This window comes from Bos indicus, chromosome 5, assembly GCF_029378745.1.
Source record: "Bos indicus isolate NIAB-ARS_2022 breed Sahiwal x Tharparkar chromosome 5, NIAB-ARS_B.indTharparkar_mat_pri_1.0, whole genome shotgun sequence".
NCBI classification, from domain to species: domain Eukaryota; kingdom Metazoa; phylum Chordata; class Mammalia; order Artiodactyla; family Bovidae; genus Bos; species Bos indicus.
Window position 1 is genome coordinate 25,959,405 of NC_091764.1, and position 18,148 is coordinate 25,977,552.

At 52.0% G+C, this 18,148-nt stretch overlaps 1 protein-coding gene across 2 annotated transcripts; it reads left to right on the plus strand.

The window, feature by feature from the left end:
• The first annotated feature begins 569 nt into the window (after nt 1-569).
• Nucleotides 570-7,775, plus strand: SMUG1 (single-strand-selective monofunctional uracil-DNA glycosylase 1). 2 transcript variants are annotated; one of them, XM_019960399.2, is made up of 3 exons: nt 570-604; nt 4,149-4,450; nt 5,455-7,775. In XM_019960399.2, exons 2-3 carry the CDS (start codon nt 4,160-4,162, stop codon nt 5,980-5,982), a joined length of 819 nt encoding a protein of 272 aa, XP_019815958.1. In that variant the 5' UTR covers nt 570-604; nt 4,149-4,159; the 3' UTR covers nt 5,983-7,775. The 2 variants fall into 2 exon arrangements, with proteins under 2 accessions (XP_019815958.1, XP_070645091.1); XM_070788990.1 differs by lacking the exon at nt 570-604 and adding an exon at nt 611-2,692.
• The last annotated feature ends 10,373 nt before the right edge of the window (nt 7,776-18,148 follow it).

An 18,148-nucleotide genomic window follows, 5' to 3' on the forward strand; every position in this document is an offset into this window, starting at 1 on the left:
CGAGGAGGGAGAGAAGTGAAATGGTAAAGCTGTGGAGACAGGGGCTGGGACAGTAATGAGGAATGGAAGAGTCTCAAAGGTATTACTAAGGAGTTTAGCTAGAGATGCCAGAAGTGCTTTCGTGGGTGTTCTACATACAGTCCTTGGAGGGCTGCATAGGAGAGCTCTCTTATATCTGGAGCAGCAGGAGGGCTAGAAATAGTCCGTAGCCATTGTTAATACCCTCAGGTGAGTTAAGAGACTGCAGATAGTTGAAGCTCCTAGATTCACAATCCCTTTGGGAAAAGAGTATGAAATTTTGGAGAGGTGATGCCCTTTACAGCTAGAGCCCAGGATCTTCACGGTCCTTTCAGAGCTTAGCTTCTCACTTCTCAAGTCGTCTGGATTTAGCCCTGGTGTAAAGAATAAACTACAACCCCCAGAGTTACTTATTGCGAACTTAGCACACTTTCCTGGAATTTGAGTATTTCCGGCGGAAGTGGCCGCAGCTATGCCAATCTCTTTCCCTAAACAAAGTGGACTACAACTCCCACAGTCCTCCGCGCCCGGCGGGGGCGGGGGGGGTGGGGGAAGGAACCGGAAACCGGATGGGGCGCTGGACCAGGTGAGGAAGTAGGAGTCTGGGAACCTGGGGCGCTGGGGGGCGGGCTAGGGGCTCCCCGGGCTAGCCGGAGGTGACAGGTGGGGAGTGGAAATGTCTGTGTTTCGGGCCCCCTCTCTCTGTCAGGGGCTCGCCCGGCTCAGAGAGAGCCGAGCCTATGGAACCGCCCCGGAGACCTGCTGAGACGAGGCTTTCCCGTCGGGCGGAGCCCGCGGGCGGACGTGGAAGTTTCTTGTGGATCCTTACTTGTCAGCCCCCTCGAACTAGGAGGAGAGATGAAGTGTTGGGAACTTCTGAGCCCATGCTCTATTAGTATTATTGTTATCATTATTGGTTTTAAGGATTTGCTGATTGTCCATGTGGATTCCTAAAGTGCCCCCAAAGGACACGGGAGTGGACAGTGTCTTGGATTCCTTCTGCCCTTACTGAGTTTAGTGCCAGAGAGCCTAGGTGGCCAGACTTATCGGTTGATCACCCTCCACTTGTGCTTAATGTGACACTGTAATTTATCAGTGATTTCAGAAACAGACATTTCTTGATCTCTGTCCGTGGGTGACTTTACATAGAACTTCCTGGTTTCTCCTTTGGGCTTCCATGGTGTTTTGTTCAGGGCATTAAAACTGGAATCACAGTATGTCACAGTGTATTACAGTTGTTTATCTGCCATGTCACAGTCGTTTATGATTCGTTTTTTCATTTTGGATTTCTTCCCCACCAAAAGACTACCACAATGCCTATCATGTAAGAGACTCATAAATATTGGAGGGGGTGGGGGAATGAGTTAACAGCTGGTGGTAGGTTGGATGGGAATTTTTATTTTCATCTCAGAGAAGACAGTTAAATGACTTGCTTAAGAGAACTTAGAGATGAAACCGGGACTAGAATTAGAGTCAGTTGACACATAAGCCTGTAGCTCTTGCCTTCTGATCAGGCTTTGAAATTCTAGAACATTGAAAATAAGGCCTTGTCACTCTTCGGTGTATCCCTGGCCTTGCTGTCTTCAGGATGGGTCCCTAAAGATTAAAGGTAGGCTCAACCTTAAGACCTGAGAGAGATGCCAGACTTGGAGCAGGCAGTCTGCTAATGTTGGCACTGTATGGGGAGATGCAAAGGAGGGCCCCGGAGACAATGAGTTCTCCACAGCGCCCTTCTCAGCCTTTGTTTGAGTCTAGCTGGCCCGGGTAGCCACCCGGACAGATCAGTTAAAGAGTTCTGAGAGCAGTCTAGGGAAGGATTTCCTAAGTTTAGCCCTGACTTCTTAAATTTTTATATTATATTGGAGCATAGTTAGGATTTTTTTTTCTCTCTCTTTCCCACTTTTCCAGGGCTAGGGTCAGAGAACAGGTTGATGGATCAAGCTGTTGTGTCAACCTTGTGATCCCATCTGGGGGAAGAGGTTACTCTTGACCTGCATATGGGGTTGAGAGGGAGAAGAACCATGATCCCTGCCCTGTGGGAGGCCCAGATGTGATGGAAACGTGCCCAGAGCCTGGCAAGCTCTCAGAAGCAAGCAGAGTGCAAAACGGGCAGCTGGGCCTTGAGTCAACTCAGGGTGTAGAAGTGGAGAGGAGTCTGTCAGGAAAGGCTCTTTGGTAGAACGTAGTTTTGTTTTCACTTATTTATATTGGCTGCGCCGCGTGGCTTGCAAGATCTCAGTTCCCTAATCAGGGATTGAACCCGGTCCACAGCAGGAATCCTAACCACTAGGCCACCACGGAACTCCCAGAAGGTAGTTTTAAACAGCATTGAAAAAAGATGAGATGGACACAGTTAACTGTCAGATAAAAGCTGGGACCTTGGAGATATGGAGGAAAATGAAACAGGGCTTCCTCTCTGATCTGCCTCAAGTCTAGTCTAGGAGGCAAGGTGTGAATTCATGAAGATGCCACTAACCATGGTGACATGCAGTGGTTCTCAGCCATCACCAGTCATCGGAATCTCTTGAGGAAGTTTGTTTAAATACAGATTCCCAAGCCCCACTCCAGACCTACTTGGGTTGGGTAGGGCTGGGAAGCTACAGCAAATGCTGCGGTGTCCTGAAGAGGGACAGCTTTCCCAGAGGGAGAATTTGAGCTTCATCTGGAAGGGCAGGTATGACTCAAATGTGTGTGTGGGGATGGGGGAGTCAGTCCTGCTTCATTCAAGGAGTCTATGAATTTGTGAAAATAGCATGTGTTAGGTTTTGGGACTTTGGATAGGAAGGGCATTTTGAAAGTGTGAATGGAATGATCAATCGGTTTGGGCCTCTGCGTTCACCTGGGAGTGATGAGAAGGAAGATTGGAAGGAGTGGCCTTTGTGGGTTACAAAGCTAGCTGGGGTGCTCCCTCTGCTTCTTCCCCATTCCCTCTTTCTTGTCCTCTTCCGTTTCCCACTTTGCTCCCCCGACCACCATTTACACATCTTATTCCATTTGTTACAGTAATATTTTTAAGTTTTGCTGTTTAGTCGCCCAGTCGTGTCCAACTCTTGTGACCCCATGGACCGTAGCCCGCCAGGCTCCTCTATCCATGGGATTCTCCAGGCAAGAATACTGGAGTGGGTTGCCATTTCCTCTTCCAAGGGATATTCCCGACCCAGGGGTTGAAACCATGTCTCCTGCATTGCAGGCAGATTCTTTACCACTGAACCACATGGGTCTCCAGTATTTTTAAGTGGATATTATTTTTCTTAGTATTTGGATGAGGAGACCTGAAGCTCTGGCCGTAGTTACATAGCTTGTAGGAGTCTAGTCTGAGTCTGCTAATTGTCTCACTCACCACTGAAGATTCTTCAACGTGAGCAAAAAGCTGGGTTGGGGTTGGGGGGGCTCTAGAATTATTAGCAAGGTGGCTGATCAAACCATCTCAAGCAAGATGGGTGTGGGTGGTGGAAAGCAAAGGCTTGTGTGAGATGGTTTGGTTCAGATTCCAGCTGCATACTTGCTGAGTGAGTGACCCTCAGCGAGTTGCTTCATCTTGCTAAGCCTCAGTTTTCTCACCTGTAACATGGGAGCAGTAATGCCCACCTCGTGCGGTTGTTATATGCATCATTGAGGGGTACCTGGCACAGAGCGTTGCTCACCACCTGGCATCTATTGAAATCAGCTCTGTAATTAGTCTCTGTGCTATGGCTGTGCACCTGCAGCCCATCCTTCAGCACGTTGATTTCCAGAACACAGCCCATCCTGGATGGGCTTGTTTTATTAAGGATGACAGTAAAAGTGCTGAAAGTTTGCCATCTAAATATTCACTGAAAACCTTGGCATGGCCTAGGAGCTAGTGACCCTAAACCTATGCCTGGTGGAAATGGGGTTTGGAGTGGGGGATGACTGGTGGTTACAGGCTGTGCTCACTGGGTGATTTATGAAGAGGAAGAGTACTTGAATCCAGGAGAGGAAAGGCCCTTCATTACCAGGAACTGGGCTGAGTGAAGACCTGCCTAGAGCTTGAGGGCTAACTGACACAGTCTCTTCTGAGCCCAGGAAATGGTAGTAAGGGCCCTGCTCAGCCTGGACCCCTCCCACTCGACAGCTGGGGCTGTTGGGGCCTCTGTCCATCTGTTTTCCAGGTGACAGTGGCATGGCTGTGCCCCAGCCTTTCCCATCGGGGCCCCACCTCCAGCCTGCAGGTGCCCTGATGGAGCCCCAGCCCTCCCCTCGAAGCCTGGCCGAGGGCTTCCTGCAGGAAGAGCTTCGGCTTAATGATGAGCTGAGGCAACTGCAGTTTTCGGAGCTCGTGGGCATCGTCTACAACCCTGTGGAATACGCGTGGGAGCCACATCGCAGCTACGTGACCCGCTACTGCCAGGGCCCCAAGCAAGTGCTCTTCTTGGGCATGAACCCAGGACCCTTTGGCATGGCCCAGACGGGGGTAAAGAGCTTGTGGGGTGGAGTGGGAGGGTCCAGGGCGGACGCTTGGCTGCATGTGCTGTGGAGGAGTATGTGCATGACGGTGGACACGTGTGGGTGCGCCCCCCAACCCCATCCTCATACCCTGGCTCCTGTGGTCTCAGACACTCTCCCGGCCTCGCTGCCTGTAGTTAACCAAGCACATTAATGGTAGTTCCGTTTCCCTTGTGAGCGGTCCACTAATTGCCTCTGAGAGCCCTTCCTTCCGCCAGCCCCATCCTTACCTTGCGTTGCCGGATCTCCCCTCTCCCTAGAGTGTTATTGGGGTCAGGAGAGGGACCAGGGCTCCTCAGGGGAGACTGGTTGACGGGGTGGTCAGGGAAGAGAGGCAGGGCATTCTGGCAGCCCGGGTTCTGTTTCTTAGCCAAGGAGAGGTTGGAAGAGAGCAGGCCGCAGGGCCTGCCTGCTTCCCTCTCAGACCTCCGGATGAGTGACTGCCCCTCTGTGGGGGTGCTCGGCAGATGGGGGAGGGGAAGAGGCTTCAGGGCAGGAGGCTCAATCGCTTTTATTGACCCCAACTGGGGGCTGAAAGGTGATCAATGATGATCAATGGAAATGACAGCCCGAGACTTGGGGCTGAGAGGGCACCCAGGCAGCGGCGGTCAGCCCTGTCCTTGTGTCTCCTCTCACCCTGGCCGCCTTTCTGTCCCAGGCCATCTGTCTGTCCCCCTGTTACCCATCACTCCCTGTGTCGGGCCAGATATCCCCTCATGTTTATTGTGGCTGGTCCCAAAGGCTAGTTGGGGTAGAGGCAAACAAATAGATTCTTCTGGACCATAGACCACATGAAAAACTGGAGAAACACAGACAGGCTCAGACAAGGGCCAGGAATCCTAGTTTCCGGCCTTGGGGTGGGGGTGGGGGCAATGGGAGACAGATCCTTCTGGAAGGTGGAAAGGGGTTGCTCGGTCCAGACCCCAGGCGTCAGGTCTCCAGTTCGAAGCCCTCGTGTATCTCTCCTCACAGGTGCCCTTTGGTGAAGTGAGTGTAGTCCGGGACTGGTTGGGCCTTGGGGGGCCTGTGCGGACCCCTCCCCAGGAGCACCCCAAGCGACCAGTGCTGGGACTGGAGTGCCCTCAGTCCGAGGTGAGCGGAGCCCGGTTCTGGGGCTTTTTCCGGAACCTCTGTGGACAGCCCGAGGTCTTCTTCCGTCACTGTTTCGTCCACAACCTGTGTCCGCTGCTCCTTCTGGCTCCCAGCGGGCGCAACATCACCCCCGCTGAGCTGCCGGCCAAGCAGCGCGAGCAGCTCCTGGGGGTGTGTGACGCGGCCCTGTGCCGGCAGGTGCAGCTGCTGGGGGTGCGGCTGGTGGTGGGCGTGGGCCGCGTGGCTGAGCAGCGGGCGCGGCGGGCTCTGGCAAGTTTGATGCCCGAGGTCCAGGTGGAGGGGCTCCTGCACCCCTCCCCTCGCAGCCCACAGGCCAACAAGGGCTGGGAGGCGGTGGCCAAGGAGAGACTGAACGAGCTGGGCCTGCTGCCGCTGTTGACCAGTTGAGCACCCCTGTGGCTGGCACAGGACATGTTCAAGGCCTCTGGGTCCTTCTGGGCCGGCAGATGACCACACACCTCTTGGACTGGAGCCACAAGGTCCCCCTGGGCTCCGCAGTTTGGGGGACCTGCCATTTTGACATTGCTCCTGCTTGCCCACCTGATTCCTGCTCACTTCACCTTCCTTCCGTCTGTGGTACCCAACTCCACAGAGAACCAACATCTGTTGAGCCACTCTACCTCACTGCTTCCCTGGAGCCTCTCTTCTGCAGAGACCCCAACAGTGACTTCTGAGGTCCTATTTGCTGTTTGAGAGAAAAGGTCCCACCAGGATCCCCACCTGTCCTCCTAGAACGGCTTCCTGCAGCTCACCTGTCTCCCCACAGGCACTGGGACAAAGCGTGGGTCGTGGTTGCTAAAAGTGAATCTCTGATGAGAGGCTGAGGGTGGGTCAGGGGGAGTTCTGTGTGGCAGCGTGGGAAAGGCCAGAAGACCTGGATTTCCATCCCAGCCCTGAGACTTGTGAACTTTGTGATTTTGGACAAGTGGATTGACTTCTCCAAGCCTCAGGATCCTTCCTCATCTATAAAATGGGGTCCCTGCCTCACTGGGCTGGTGTGGGGATTAACTGAGATAACACTTTAAAGTGCCTTGCATAGTGCCTGGCACGCAGGTGCTCACTACACCTTTTCTGGCTTCTCTGCCTCCTGGCTGGGGACGCACTACACTACACAGCGAGCCCCTCTGCCCTGAAGACCAGGGTGAGGGGAGGGGTGGTGGTCTGGGCCTCCACCTGTATCCTGAGTGACGGGCATGGTCTTGCCCCAGAGATGGACCAGTGACTTTATGGAAAACCCAGCCTGTGATTTTTCAGGCTAAGCATTAAAAGCTCCTAAACCCTTTTGTGTTGGCCCTTTTTTCCCTCCTGCACGTCAGGGCTGGAAGGTGGTAGTTTATATTTTCCCTCTTACCTCTTCCTGTTTGCAAAAGGTTCTCTTGGGTGGCTGGGTAATGGTATGAAGTCTCTAATTACCTTGCCAGAGCTGCAGGATCTCTGTTAGAGGCCCGTCGAGTGGTTAGTTTGCTATTTGGGGCACTTTGATAGGTGGATGGGAGCCTGGTGTCTCCAGCTAACTCATTTCTTAGCTCTGCCGCATGTCTGCCCCTGTAGTAAGGGCTGGGAAAGTGCATACAGTCAGGAGCAGAGACCACCTTAATAAGGAACACATGACTGGACTCTAGCTCCTGGTATAGACCATCTCCAGATCTCAAGATTTTTAATATGTGTCCTCCCCATTATATAATAAATAAATTGAGTGGCCTCCACTCTTGGTTGTTGAGAGGGAGCCTCTAGGTCCTCAGCATTTCCCAAGCGCCAGGAGTTTTGTCATTTGTGATGGGACCCTCAGACTACACATGAGCTTTTGCTGAAATTTGACTCAGGAGGGCTGACCATGCCCCGAAGACCAACCATGTGATCTGAGGGTGGGGACTTCAAGACAGGTGATACCAGCCTGACCACCAGGGAGGGGAGGCGGGGCTGGAGATTGAACTCAATCACGAGATTAATGATTTCAATCAGTTCTGCCTTCATAATGAAACCCTATAAAGACTCTGGACAGGGAGACTTTGGTGAACTTCCTGACTGGTGAACACGTGGATATGTCAGGAGGGTGGTATGTCCTGATTCCAAGGGAGAAGGGATGTGAAGTCACTTTGGGACCCTCCCAGATCTTGCATTATGTGTCTTCATTTGGCTCATTCTGATTTGTATCCTTCATAATAAAAACTGTAACAATATGTGGAGTGCCTTCCTGAGTTCTGTGTCATTTTAGCAAATTATTGAGCCTGAGGGGAGTGTAGGAACCCCTGAATTCATAGCCAGTCAGCAGTGCGGGTGACCTGATGACCCCTGAACCTGAAGTTGACATCTGCGGCGAGGGCAGTCTTGTTGGGCACTTTACCCTTAAACCTGACTAACTGCAGGTGGTTGGCATCAGAATTACAAGAGGTCTCAGTTTCAATCCCTGGCCAGGGGACTAGATCCCACATGCTGCAACTAAGACCCAGCACAGCCATATTAATATTTTTAAAACTAATTACAATTTTGCACCCCCATGTGCCTCAGGCTCCTTTCCTCTTTCTGTTGTCAGTGCAATGGTGCTAGGTAGTTATTGCCCCATGTTGCAGAGCACTGGGTCAGGCACTGAAGTAACTGCATGGAGATGGAAGCCATTGTTGCCTTATATATTTAGCTAAGGTAGTCAGGGAGAGCTGTCTGGAGGAGGTGGCATTTCAGGTGGCTTTAGAGACTGGGACAGTTTCGGAGAGCTTAGAGAAGAGCACTCTTAGGTTCATGGGCTGGCAAATAGATTCATATTGACTTGGCTCAGCTGGGAGAACAAGTAGAGTAAGTTGGGGCCCGCTTGTGAAAGGTCTTGAATGCTAGACTAATCTTCGAGAATTTGCAGTCCAGTGAAGGAAGTGAGGTAAGAGAACACATGCATGGAAAACAGCCGCCAGATGGCGGAGGGAGGGGCTGGCCAGTACAGGAGGCAGTGTAGGTGAGTGGGATCAGGAATGGGAAGGGGGGGAATTCCTTTGCAGGAAGATGTCTGGGGCGATAGGGTTGCTAAGTGTGAAAGCCTAGCGTTGGGGTGAGAATCATGAGGGGGCAGGGGTAGGGTTGGGCAGTGTGTAAAGGCCCTTGAGTGGCAGTGACCAAGGCGACTTGAAGACTTAGGTGTGGCAGAGTCACTGCTGCATCTGGCTTCTAGTGGTGGTGGTGCCCTCAGTTCTAGGGGTGCATCTCTTTAGGGAGGGGCTGAATAGGTCCCCGGGCCTGAAAAAGTCCTGGGCCTCCCTTTCTCCAAGGGCACCATGTTAGTCTGCTAGGGCTGCCATAACAAAATACCACAGACTGGGGGACTTTATTTTCTTACGGTGTTGGAGCCTGGAAATCCAAGATGCAGATGTCAGCAGATTTGGTTGCTCCTGAGGCCTCTCTCCTGGGCATGCCTCCCCGCTGTGTCCTCCTGTGATCTTTTCTCTGTCACACTTCCCTCGTAATCTCTCTTCTTAGAAGGGACACCTGTCACATTGGATCCCACCCACCCTTATGACCTCACTTAATTGCCTCTTTGAGGCTCTATCTCCAGGTATCTCTCCAAGTCACTTGGGGATTAGGGCTTCAACATAGGAATTGGGGGAGTCACAATTCAGTCCATAACAGAAATGTCACTCCTTTTTCTTCCCCAGCTCATGTCAACCACTAACAAATGGGTGCTCATTGCCTTTCCTCCAGTCTGGGGATGGAGGCTGGTGTGGTGGTTTAGCTGGCCAATGGGCCTTAACCCACCAGACTGGCCCCTACTCCCCATCCATCCTAGAGCAGGTTCTTCAGTACAAATGAGAGTGTCCTTAGGGAGGGGAATCTCATTATTTTCTCCTGGGCCAAAGGGAATGGTGATGTCAGCTGCTACAAAACAATATTGTAAGGGAGTTCCCTGGTAGTCCAGGGGTTAGCACTTGGCGTTTTCACTGCTGGGGCCTGGGTGTGATTCCTGGTCAGGGAACTAAGATCCTACCAACTGCATGGTGCAGCCAAAGATAAAAACCAATGTTGTGAAAAGTATTTTAAAGCCAAATTGAAGTGACGTGAGATCATCAAGAGTTTTGCAGTCTGATACGCTGGCCACTAGCCATGCATGGTTATTTAATTAAAATGAAGCCAAGTGAAAAATTCAACTGTTCAGTCACTTGTCATATTGCAGGTGCTCAAGAGCCACACATGGCTAGAGGCTACTGACTGGATGATGCAGACACAGAACTTTCCATCATCGTGGAAAGTTCTATTGGATAGAACTGTGGAATTGGTTCACATGTAGAGGTGTTAAAAAAGGAAAGTGTCCCCGCTCCACTTTAAGAGATGTTGGTTAAGGAGGTCTGAAGTACAGCCTCGTATCTGGTTTTCTCTTTGTGCTGTGGACATGCAGCCAAGGTGAAGGCAGGATTGCACTCGGGGTCCTGGAGGCAAGGAGAGGGTCTCATATTCCTTTTGTCATACATAACCCTACACTTGGTGCACAGTAGGTGTCCAGGATGAATGTACAAGCCGTGCTCAAATCTGGGTTTGGAGATCTACCCCAGAGTGTCCATCCACTTAACATAAGTATTCAGAGTTTGTTGTTTTTTGCCCAGTGATGGTGATCCAGTTCTGGTTCAGAGGAGTGATTGGGTCTTCTAAGTCCCACCCCAACATGTATGCATGTGCACACACATGCACACAAGTACACATATTCAACTGGATAGAAACCAAACTGGGCTTTGGGTAGGGGTGCTTCTGAGACTCTGCAGGATGGAATGTGTTGGGAGGAAAGAGACTTTTCCTCTTTTTCTTTTCCCCTTACTGAAACAGGATGGCTTAAAGGAAGACTGAGTCGTGTCTGACTGCTGTGTGGTCCTTCACTTTCCCAATTTGACAAACATTTATTGATGTCCCCTGTGTGCTTTTCCCTACACCAGGTACCGCAGGGGGTGACAGAGGTGAATTAGATGGTTCTTTGCCCTCACGTTGCTCACTGTCGGACGCTAGGAGACACAAGCATATATTATAGTATAAATCAAGCGGAAAAGGTGTTGTGAGCAAGTTCTAAACACAGCACCCTGGGCACATGGACTGAGGAAGGGATCAGCTCTCCATGTGCGCAAGAGGTTGTATGCCAGTGGGATAGGGTGGTGATTGGGGAGTTCTCCCATCACCTGCCGGGTTTGGCCACCTCCATGGAGTGGGTGTTCGAAAAAGGGGACCATGGTGTCAGATTGCCCCAAGAATTCCCAGCCCCACCTGCAAGGATGAACTCCGGGCCAGGATTGGCTGGAACCAGGGGTTGGGCTTGGCCCTATGGGAGATGGGAAAGGGGGCTTCCTTTTTCATCTCTTGTTCCATGAATCTCTAGGATGGAAAACAGCAGTAGGTGTTTTAGGGGGTGTCCAGGTGCTAAAACAAAAAAGGTCAGAAACAGCCTGGGCATACACTAGGCAAAGATGAGTGGAATGGAGGGGAGGAATAGAGACTAAGGCCCAGCCCAGACTAGGTCTTAATTCTCCGAATATTCCTCTTTGGGAGGATGTAGGCCAGCAGTTTTCTATTTTTTCCTAATGCCCCAAAGAAGGAAATAATTTCAATTGGAGCATGAGACATTGACGTTAGACACATGGATAAACTTCCCAGGTATGACCATCAGTTGATACAGAAATAAATTGCTTTGGGGGAGGCTAAATTGCTTTCTTCTTCAGAGGTCTTAATGCCACGCCTGGCCCCAGCCCAAGCTTACCGGTCAAGGTTGAATTATAATGTATTTAATGTATTTGGGGAAACTTTCTCTCCCCCTTTTTCTCTCTCCTTATCTTGGTCCTCATTCTGTCAAAAACAAAACAACTGCAATGGGATTTTCCTGTACATCTTCTTGCCTGTTCTTCCGCCCCTAATTCCTTCTTGAGGATCTCAGTCTGATGTCAGTCTCTAGGCCCGGTTGGCAGAGGGAGTGGCTGAGAGCCCAGAATAGTCCTCCGTGGTGGCCTTCGCCAAGCCAGCTTGTCATTTCCATTTTCATTAATTGAAGCGACTTGACCCGGATCATTTCAGGCCAGCAATTTCCGGGGAGTGTGTGGGGGACATGCCTCAGCGGGTCATTCTGTCCTTCCATCTACCTTGATGGTGCTGACTCCTAGTCCTGGCTGCAGAATGCGTCTCATTGCAGTTGATCGGGGAGAAGCCCAGTCTCACCGCTTGAGATCTTGAACTTTCTGTCTTCTGAGGAAGGCCTTTCCAGTATTCACCTGTTGTGATTTTGATTCAGTTTTGTTTGTTCAGTTTTAAGAAACTTGACTGATGCAGTTGCCTCTCAGAACCTCATCTGATGATGCTTTCTGCTGTGAACTGGGAGAGGAACAGGATGTCTTTGAAGGAAAGGTTTGCCTTCCAGCACCAGAAAGGCATCACCAATGAGCTAGCTATTGGGGTGTGATGGCTGCTCTGAGAGTGAATGTGTGTTTTACTCCTTACCTGGCTTTGTCGTGTTCAGTAGCTAAGTCATGTTGGGCTCTTTGTGACCCCATGGACTGCAGCACACCAGGCTTCCTTGTCCTTCATTATCTCCCAGAGTTTGCTCAAACTCATGTCCACTGAGTCGGTGATGCCATCCAACCATCTCATCCTCTGTCGCTGTCTTCTCGTCCTGCCCTCAGTCTTTCCCAGCATCAGAGTTTTTTCCAGTGAGTCAGCTCTTTGCATCAGGTGGTCAAAGTATTGGAGCTTCAGCTTCAGCATCAGTCCTTCCAATGAATATTCAGGCTTTAGGAAGGTCTATGAGAGTTCACACTGAGTTAGCATGATCTTGCCGCTTGTATGGTGGTGTCACTTTGTGACAACCATTCCAAGGGGTAGGGTGATGTGTTCCCTATAGAGTGTGGGTCTCAGGTTTATTACATGGATTTGTGTACTTTTGTGATCCATGGGGATCTTTTTTGTCTCTGCATTTTGAAAAATCTCCCAGATGGACACTCGTGTCATTCACTGTGACCCATTTTTGCTGCCGGTAGGTCCCTGTACGTCTGGAGTATTTCTGTGTAGCCCCTGCGTTTTCACGCATCTTCAGAGGACTTGTGTCTTTCCGAGTGTCCTCTGGCTCCGTTTGGGAGGAGGGAACAGAAGAAGGAGCCCAGACGCGGAGGGGAGTCGTCGGGGTGGTGGAGCGGGTAGGGAGGGGGTGCGCTGCAATCTGTGACTCGGAAAACAGATTTGTGGAGGAGGCAGCCGCCCAGGCGCGCGGCGCGTGCGGGGAGGGGGCGGGGGCCGCTCTGGCCCCCAGCTCCTCCGCAATCCAATTAAATAACATTTAAATGCATAACCAGCCCGCGCGGCGATGAGGCTGGAGATTGGAGCGGGCGCGGCGGCGGGCCGCGCGGGCGGCGTTTTGTGGAGCTCAGCGATTCTGGCGGCAATTTCCCCGCTCGGCGCGGCTTTTACGAGCCGGCTCCCGGCGCCCGCGCCCGCTCCGCTGCGCCCGCCCCGCGCCCGCCGCTTCCCGCCACTCCCGCCTCTGCTCTTTTTTGTCCCTCGCTTTCTTTGCGGCCTTCTGGTCTGTCCGTGCCTCTCTACATCTCTTTGGGTAGTCTCGGCCGCCGTCCCCTGCTCCCGGGCGGGCTTGGTCTTTCAGTCTCCTTCCTCTGGTGTGTCTCTCTGTCCGTCCCTCTGTCCCTGGGGGAGGTGAGACTGTCTCTCGCACTCCCTGTCTCCAGCTCCTGCCATCTGTCAGCTCTCGCTTCTCTCCTCTTTTTTGCCCCGGAGTGTGACCCCCGTTTTCAGGCCGATGCTCTCTTGGTTCCCTCTGGATCACCATCTCAGCACCGCTTCTGTATCGCTTGTTTCCTTGCCTCTCTGGTGGCCTCCCACACCCAAAGCCGTCCCCCGACCACTCCGAGGCCTCCCACACTGGAGGCAGGCTGAGGAACACCAGCCTTCACTCCTCAGCCTGCCTCCAGTGTGGGCCAGGGGGGGCCTGATGCTTGGGAGCAGCAAGGCAGGGCTGAGGAGGAAAAGAAAGGCCAGACTGAGAAGCGGGGAAGGGTGATGGACTTCACCCGCTCAGGCCCCGCTGGACAGTGGTGAAGATGAGGTTCCTGCACGAATGACTGGAGGAGACCAGTTCTTCCCCACCGGTCCCCTGGAGCCGAGCAGAGAGGGCCCTCTTATTCAGTGTCACACAAGTGAGGTGTTTCCTGTTCAGGAGGCCCACGGAGTCCTGGAGGGATGTGCGCTTGAGGCTCTCGGAGGGTGGGAGGGAGAGTGGGGCCCTTCCTAAGGAACTAGGATGGAGCAAGTCCCTCATGAGGAGGAGGAGAGAGAAAGCAAGACGAGCCATTTTGTTTCTTATGTGGGACCAGACTCCATTAGCACCTCCTCTTCCTCCTCATTCCCTGTCTCATCCCTGCTCAGGCCCCTCAGCATATGGAGCCTGCCGTTTACCAGATGCTATGGGGCCATGCAGATTTCTGGGGGAAGAGCATTCCGACAAAGAGAACAGCAAGGGCAAAGGCCCTGATGTGAGCGTGTCTGCTGTTGGAGGAACAGCAACGAGGCTGATACAGCTGGAGAGAGCGCGTCAGGGAGAGGGTGAATGGTGGGTCTGCAAGGTAATGGGGACCTGATCACATGGGGATAAATAAGTCACCGTGAGGCTTTGGCTTTAGTGCTGAGTAAGATGGAGAGTCACTGGAGGGTTTTGAGCAGGCAAGTGACATGATCCGCCTTGTATTGTTATAGAAAATGCTTACTGTTGTGTTGAGACTCAATTGAGAAAACAAGGGGAGACGTGCGGGGACCAGGCAGGAGCCCATTGCAGTACCAGGTAAGAGACAACGGCGGCCTGGACTAGGAAGGTGCAGTGGTGATGACAAATGGTCAGATTCTGAATATACTTTGCAGAGAGCCCAGGAATCTGCGGATGGACCTGGTGGAGGGTGTGAGGGAAGGAGTGGAGTCAGGATGAGACCAAGGGGTTTGACCTGAGTGACCAGAACCACTGGAGTTGCCAAGAGTTGACTTGGGGAGTACTGCAGGAGGAAGCTGGTTTTGGGGAGGCATCAGTCTTTGACATGTTAGAGTTTTAAAAAAATATTTATCTGGCTGCTTCGGGTCTTAGTTATGGCACATAGGATCTTTGTTGCAGCACGTCGGATCTTTCATTGCACCAGCTCCAGGGCTTAGTTACCCTACTGGGTGCAGGATCTTAGTTTCCTCACCCCGGATCGAACCCATATCCTCTACATTAGAAGGCAGATTCTTAACCACTGGACCACCAGGGAAGTCCTTTAGCGTGGTAAGTTTGGAATGCCTATTAAGCAACCACGTAGGAGTGTATGATGGGCTGAGTGACATACAGATCTGGGTTTGATGTGAAGTCCAGGCTGGAGATATAAAATTTGGGTCCTCAATGACATTAAGATCCCCTTCCCTGATGGGTCAGAGGTTAAAGCGTCTGCCTGCAATGTGGGAGACCTGGGTTCAATCCCTGGGTCGGGAAGATCCCCTGGAGAAGGAAATGGCAACCCACTCCACTATTCTTGCCTGGAGAATCCCATGGACGGAGGAGCCTGGTGGGCTGCAGTCCACGGGGTTACAAGGAGTTGGACACGACTGAGCGACTTCGCTTTCACTTTCAAGGAGTGAGAACAGAAAGAGAATAAAGGACATCCAATGACTGAGTCTAAGCATTCCAATATTGAGAAGCTGTGCAGTTGTAGAAACTCCCCCCAAATGCTGAGACATCGCAGCAAAGAAAATTTGGGCATGAGATGTGGGGGGCTCCTGGCTGGATCCTTCTTCACTCCCAGCCACCCTGGGAGTGGGCAGACCCTCACTGACCCGCATCTAGATGATGCTGACCCGCTCTCTGGGCCTCGGCTTCATTCCCTCCAGACTGCCCATTTCTTACTACCTCTGCTCGAGAACCTACAGTGCCTCCCGAAGTTTAACATCCTAATCTTAGAGTCAAGGAAAGAGGATTGGGGCAAGAAAGGACCTGAAGATCCGAGGCCCTGAGAGACAGTGACTTGCCCAAGGTCCCTCTGGCAGTATGTGGGCAGGGTTGCCAAGACACAGTTGAGTGCTCTTTATACCACCCTACCCTGCCTTTTGGGTCACTTCTCAATAAGCAACAAATGTTTATGGAGTACCTGATTAAACCTACCATGTGCAGAATAGCAATGAAGGACCCTAGGGGACACAGATGATTCTATTCTTGCCCTCAGGAAACTTGAACTAAGGACCCCTGAATGGTTTCCCCCTTCCTTCCCATCTCTTCACTCTCATTCCTTATGACTTCCCAACATGGACTCTCTTCTCCCCAGTTGAGGTCCTAGGTCTTTCCTTCCCTCCAAAGCTTGCTCCAAACCTTTCTTCCAGAACCTTCCCCAGATCACCTTGGATTATGCTAATCTAGCAGGTAGCTTAGGTCCCAGACCCAGGAGTCAGTCATCTTCATTAACTCTCTTTCCCTCACCTCTCATCCCCAATCCGTATGCAAGTTCTATCAGCCTTATCATCCAGATATATTCCAAATCTGACCACGACTCGCCATCTCCACTTGTACAGTCCTAGCTGAGACTAGTCTTGCCTGCACTGCTGAGCACAGCAGCTCCCCAGCTGGCCTCCCTACAGTTCATTCTCCACACTCTGGTCCCTTTCATCTGAAGCTACACCGCCCCCCCCGCCCCCGCCCCGCATCTGTGTGCTTCTTGCTATCCCTGCTGCTGCTAAGTCGCTTCAGTTGTATCTGACTCTGTGCGACCCCACAGACGGCAGCCCACCAGGCTCCCCTGTCCCTGGGATTCTCCAGGCAAGAATACTGGAGTGGGTTGGCAATTTCCCCCGGCCAGGGCCACTTTCCTCCAGGTGTGACCTATCTCCTCTCCTCTCAGCCCCCAGAGTTGGGGGGTGCCGGAGAGCTGAAGCTGTCCTCCATTCCTGCGGGCACTGGGTACTCCTGTTGTGGGAGGCCATCTGCCTGGAGGTGGGGTGGGGCGCGTCCTGGAGGGGGCACTCAATGGGGAGCTTGGGAAGTGAGGCCGAGTGTGTCTCTGGGATGAGCAGCGAGGGTAGTTCTGAGAGTCTGTTGTGGACTCACTTTTCCTCATTTCCATCTTCCGTTTCTACCAGCTCAGCTTTCTCCCTTGTTCTCATTGCTGCTTCCTTTCCATCTCGCTGACTGATCCTCCATATTGAGAGGTAGGAGAGATCCCTTACCAGTGTCAGGGTCTTGGGAGTCTCCAGTCGAATGCACCCGCCTTGTTCCTGACCCAGTCCGCTGCCTGCCCCTCCCACCTCCGTCCCTCCCTCCCCCTCCCCCATGCCAGGAGCTGGCCTCACCCTCTGCAGCCTGTGCACCCAGAGCTGAGTCAGTCACCGTGTCCTCCCCCAGGGCCTAGCACGGCACTTTGCACCCAGTAGGTGCTTATTAAATATTTATTGAAAGGATAAATGAATGAATGAATATCTGAGGCATTCAGCCTCCCTGTTGGGCCCTGAGCCTAGCTTTTCTGGTTCTTTCAAACTTTAATGTGGATACAAACCACCTGGGGATCTTGTTAAACTGGAGGACTGGATTGGCCGGGGCCAGTCTGGGGCCTGAGAGTTTGCATTTCTAGCACGTTTTCAGGGATGCTGATGCTGCAGGTTCTCGGATCACATTTTTTTTTTTTAAGATTTTTTTTTTAATCTAGACCATTTTTTAAAGTTTTTATTGAATTTATTACAATATTGCTTTTGTTTTTTTGGCTGCAAGGTATGTGGGATGTTAGCTCCCTGACCAGGGATTGAACTCGCACCCCTTGCAATGGAAGGTGAATTCTTAACCACTGGACCACCAGGGAAGTCCCACCTTGGGTCACATTTTGAGAAGCAAAGCTCTAAGGGGAGGTGTCTCTCAGGCAGAAGGAAGCCCCTGCCTAATGAAAAAAGAGAATTATGATGATTGAGAGAAACTGAGAGAATGACAGAGAGAGGAGTCAGAGGAAGAAAGGAAGCCCACCACCACCATTGGTCTAACAGCCCCTAGAGCCCCTCAGAAGTACCATTCCCAACAGTTGCAGGAAGCCTAGAAGCACCTGTAGCGTCTCCCTCAGCAGCAGCCTCGTTTCCCCAGGGTCCAGTCCCGATGGGGTAAAGGTGCTCTGGAGACACCTGCCACCTCTGCGTCACAGATTGCCCACTTAGTTCTGAGACCACTGGGAGTCCCAGAACAGGTTTGGAGTCTTCACCCAATTCCATGAACATTCCCCAAACTGCCTCTCAACGTGAACGAGTGAAGGATAGCCCGGAAGTTGGTCTTGTGAAAAGGGAGACAATAAGCATGAATGAAAGGTGGGTTTGCATTTGGCTTTGGAGGAGGATGGGGAGAGCTTTGATGAGCATATGGGAGCCCCGGGAAGTGGTAGAGAGGGCATTCCAGGCAATCAGCTGGAAGCAGGATGGTTCAGAACATGCTCCTTGACACATATGGGGATCAGCAGCTGGGGAGAGGAGGGTGATGGAGGAAGGAGAAATTAGAGGAGCTCAGTATGGGTCTGTATTAAGGAGGGCTCTAGATGTCATTCTGAGGAATCAGTGCTTT

Bases quoted from the DNA above. Each gene is read 5' to 3' on its own strand.
- SMUG1 (XM_019960399.2), top strand. From the start codon at position 4,160: ATGGCTGTGCCCCAGCCTTTCCCATCGGGGCCCCACCTCCAGCCTGCA. The intron at 4,451-5,454 runs GTAAAGAGCTTG...CTCTCCTCACAG, and splicing joins TTGGCATGGCCCAGACGGGG to GTGCCCTTTGGTGAAGTGAG.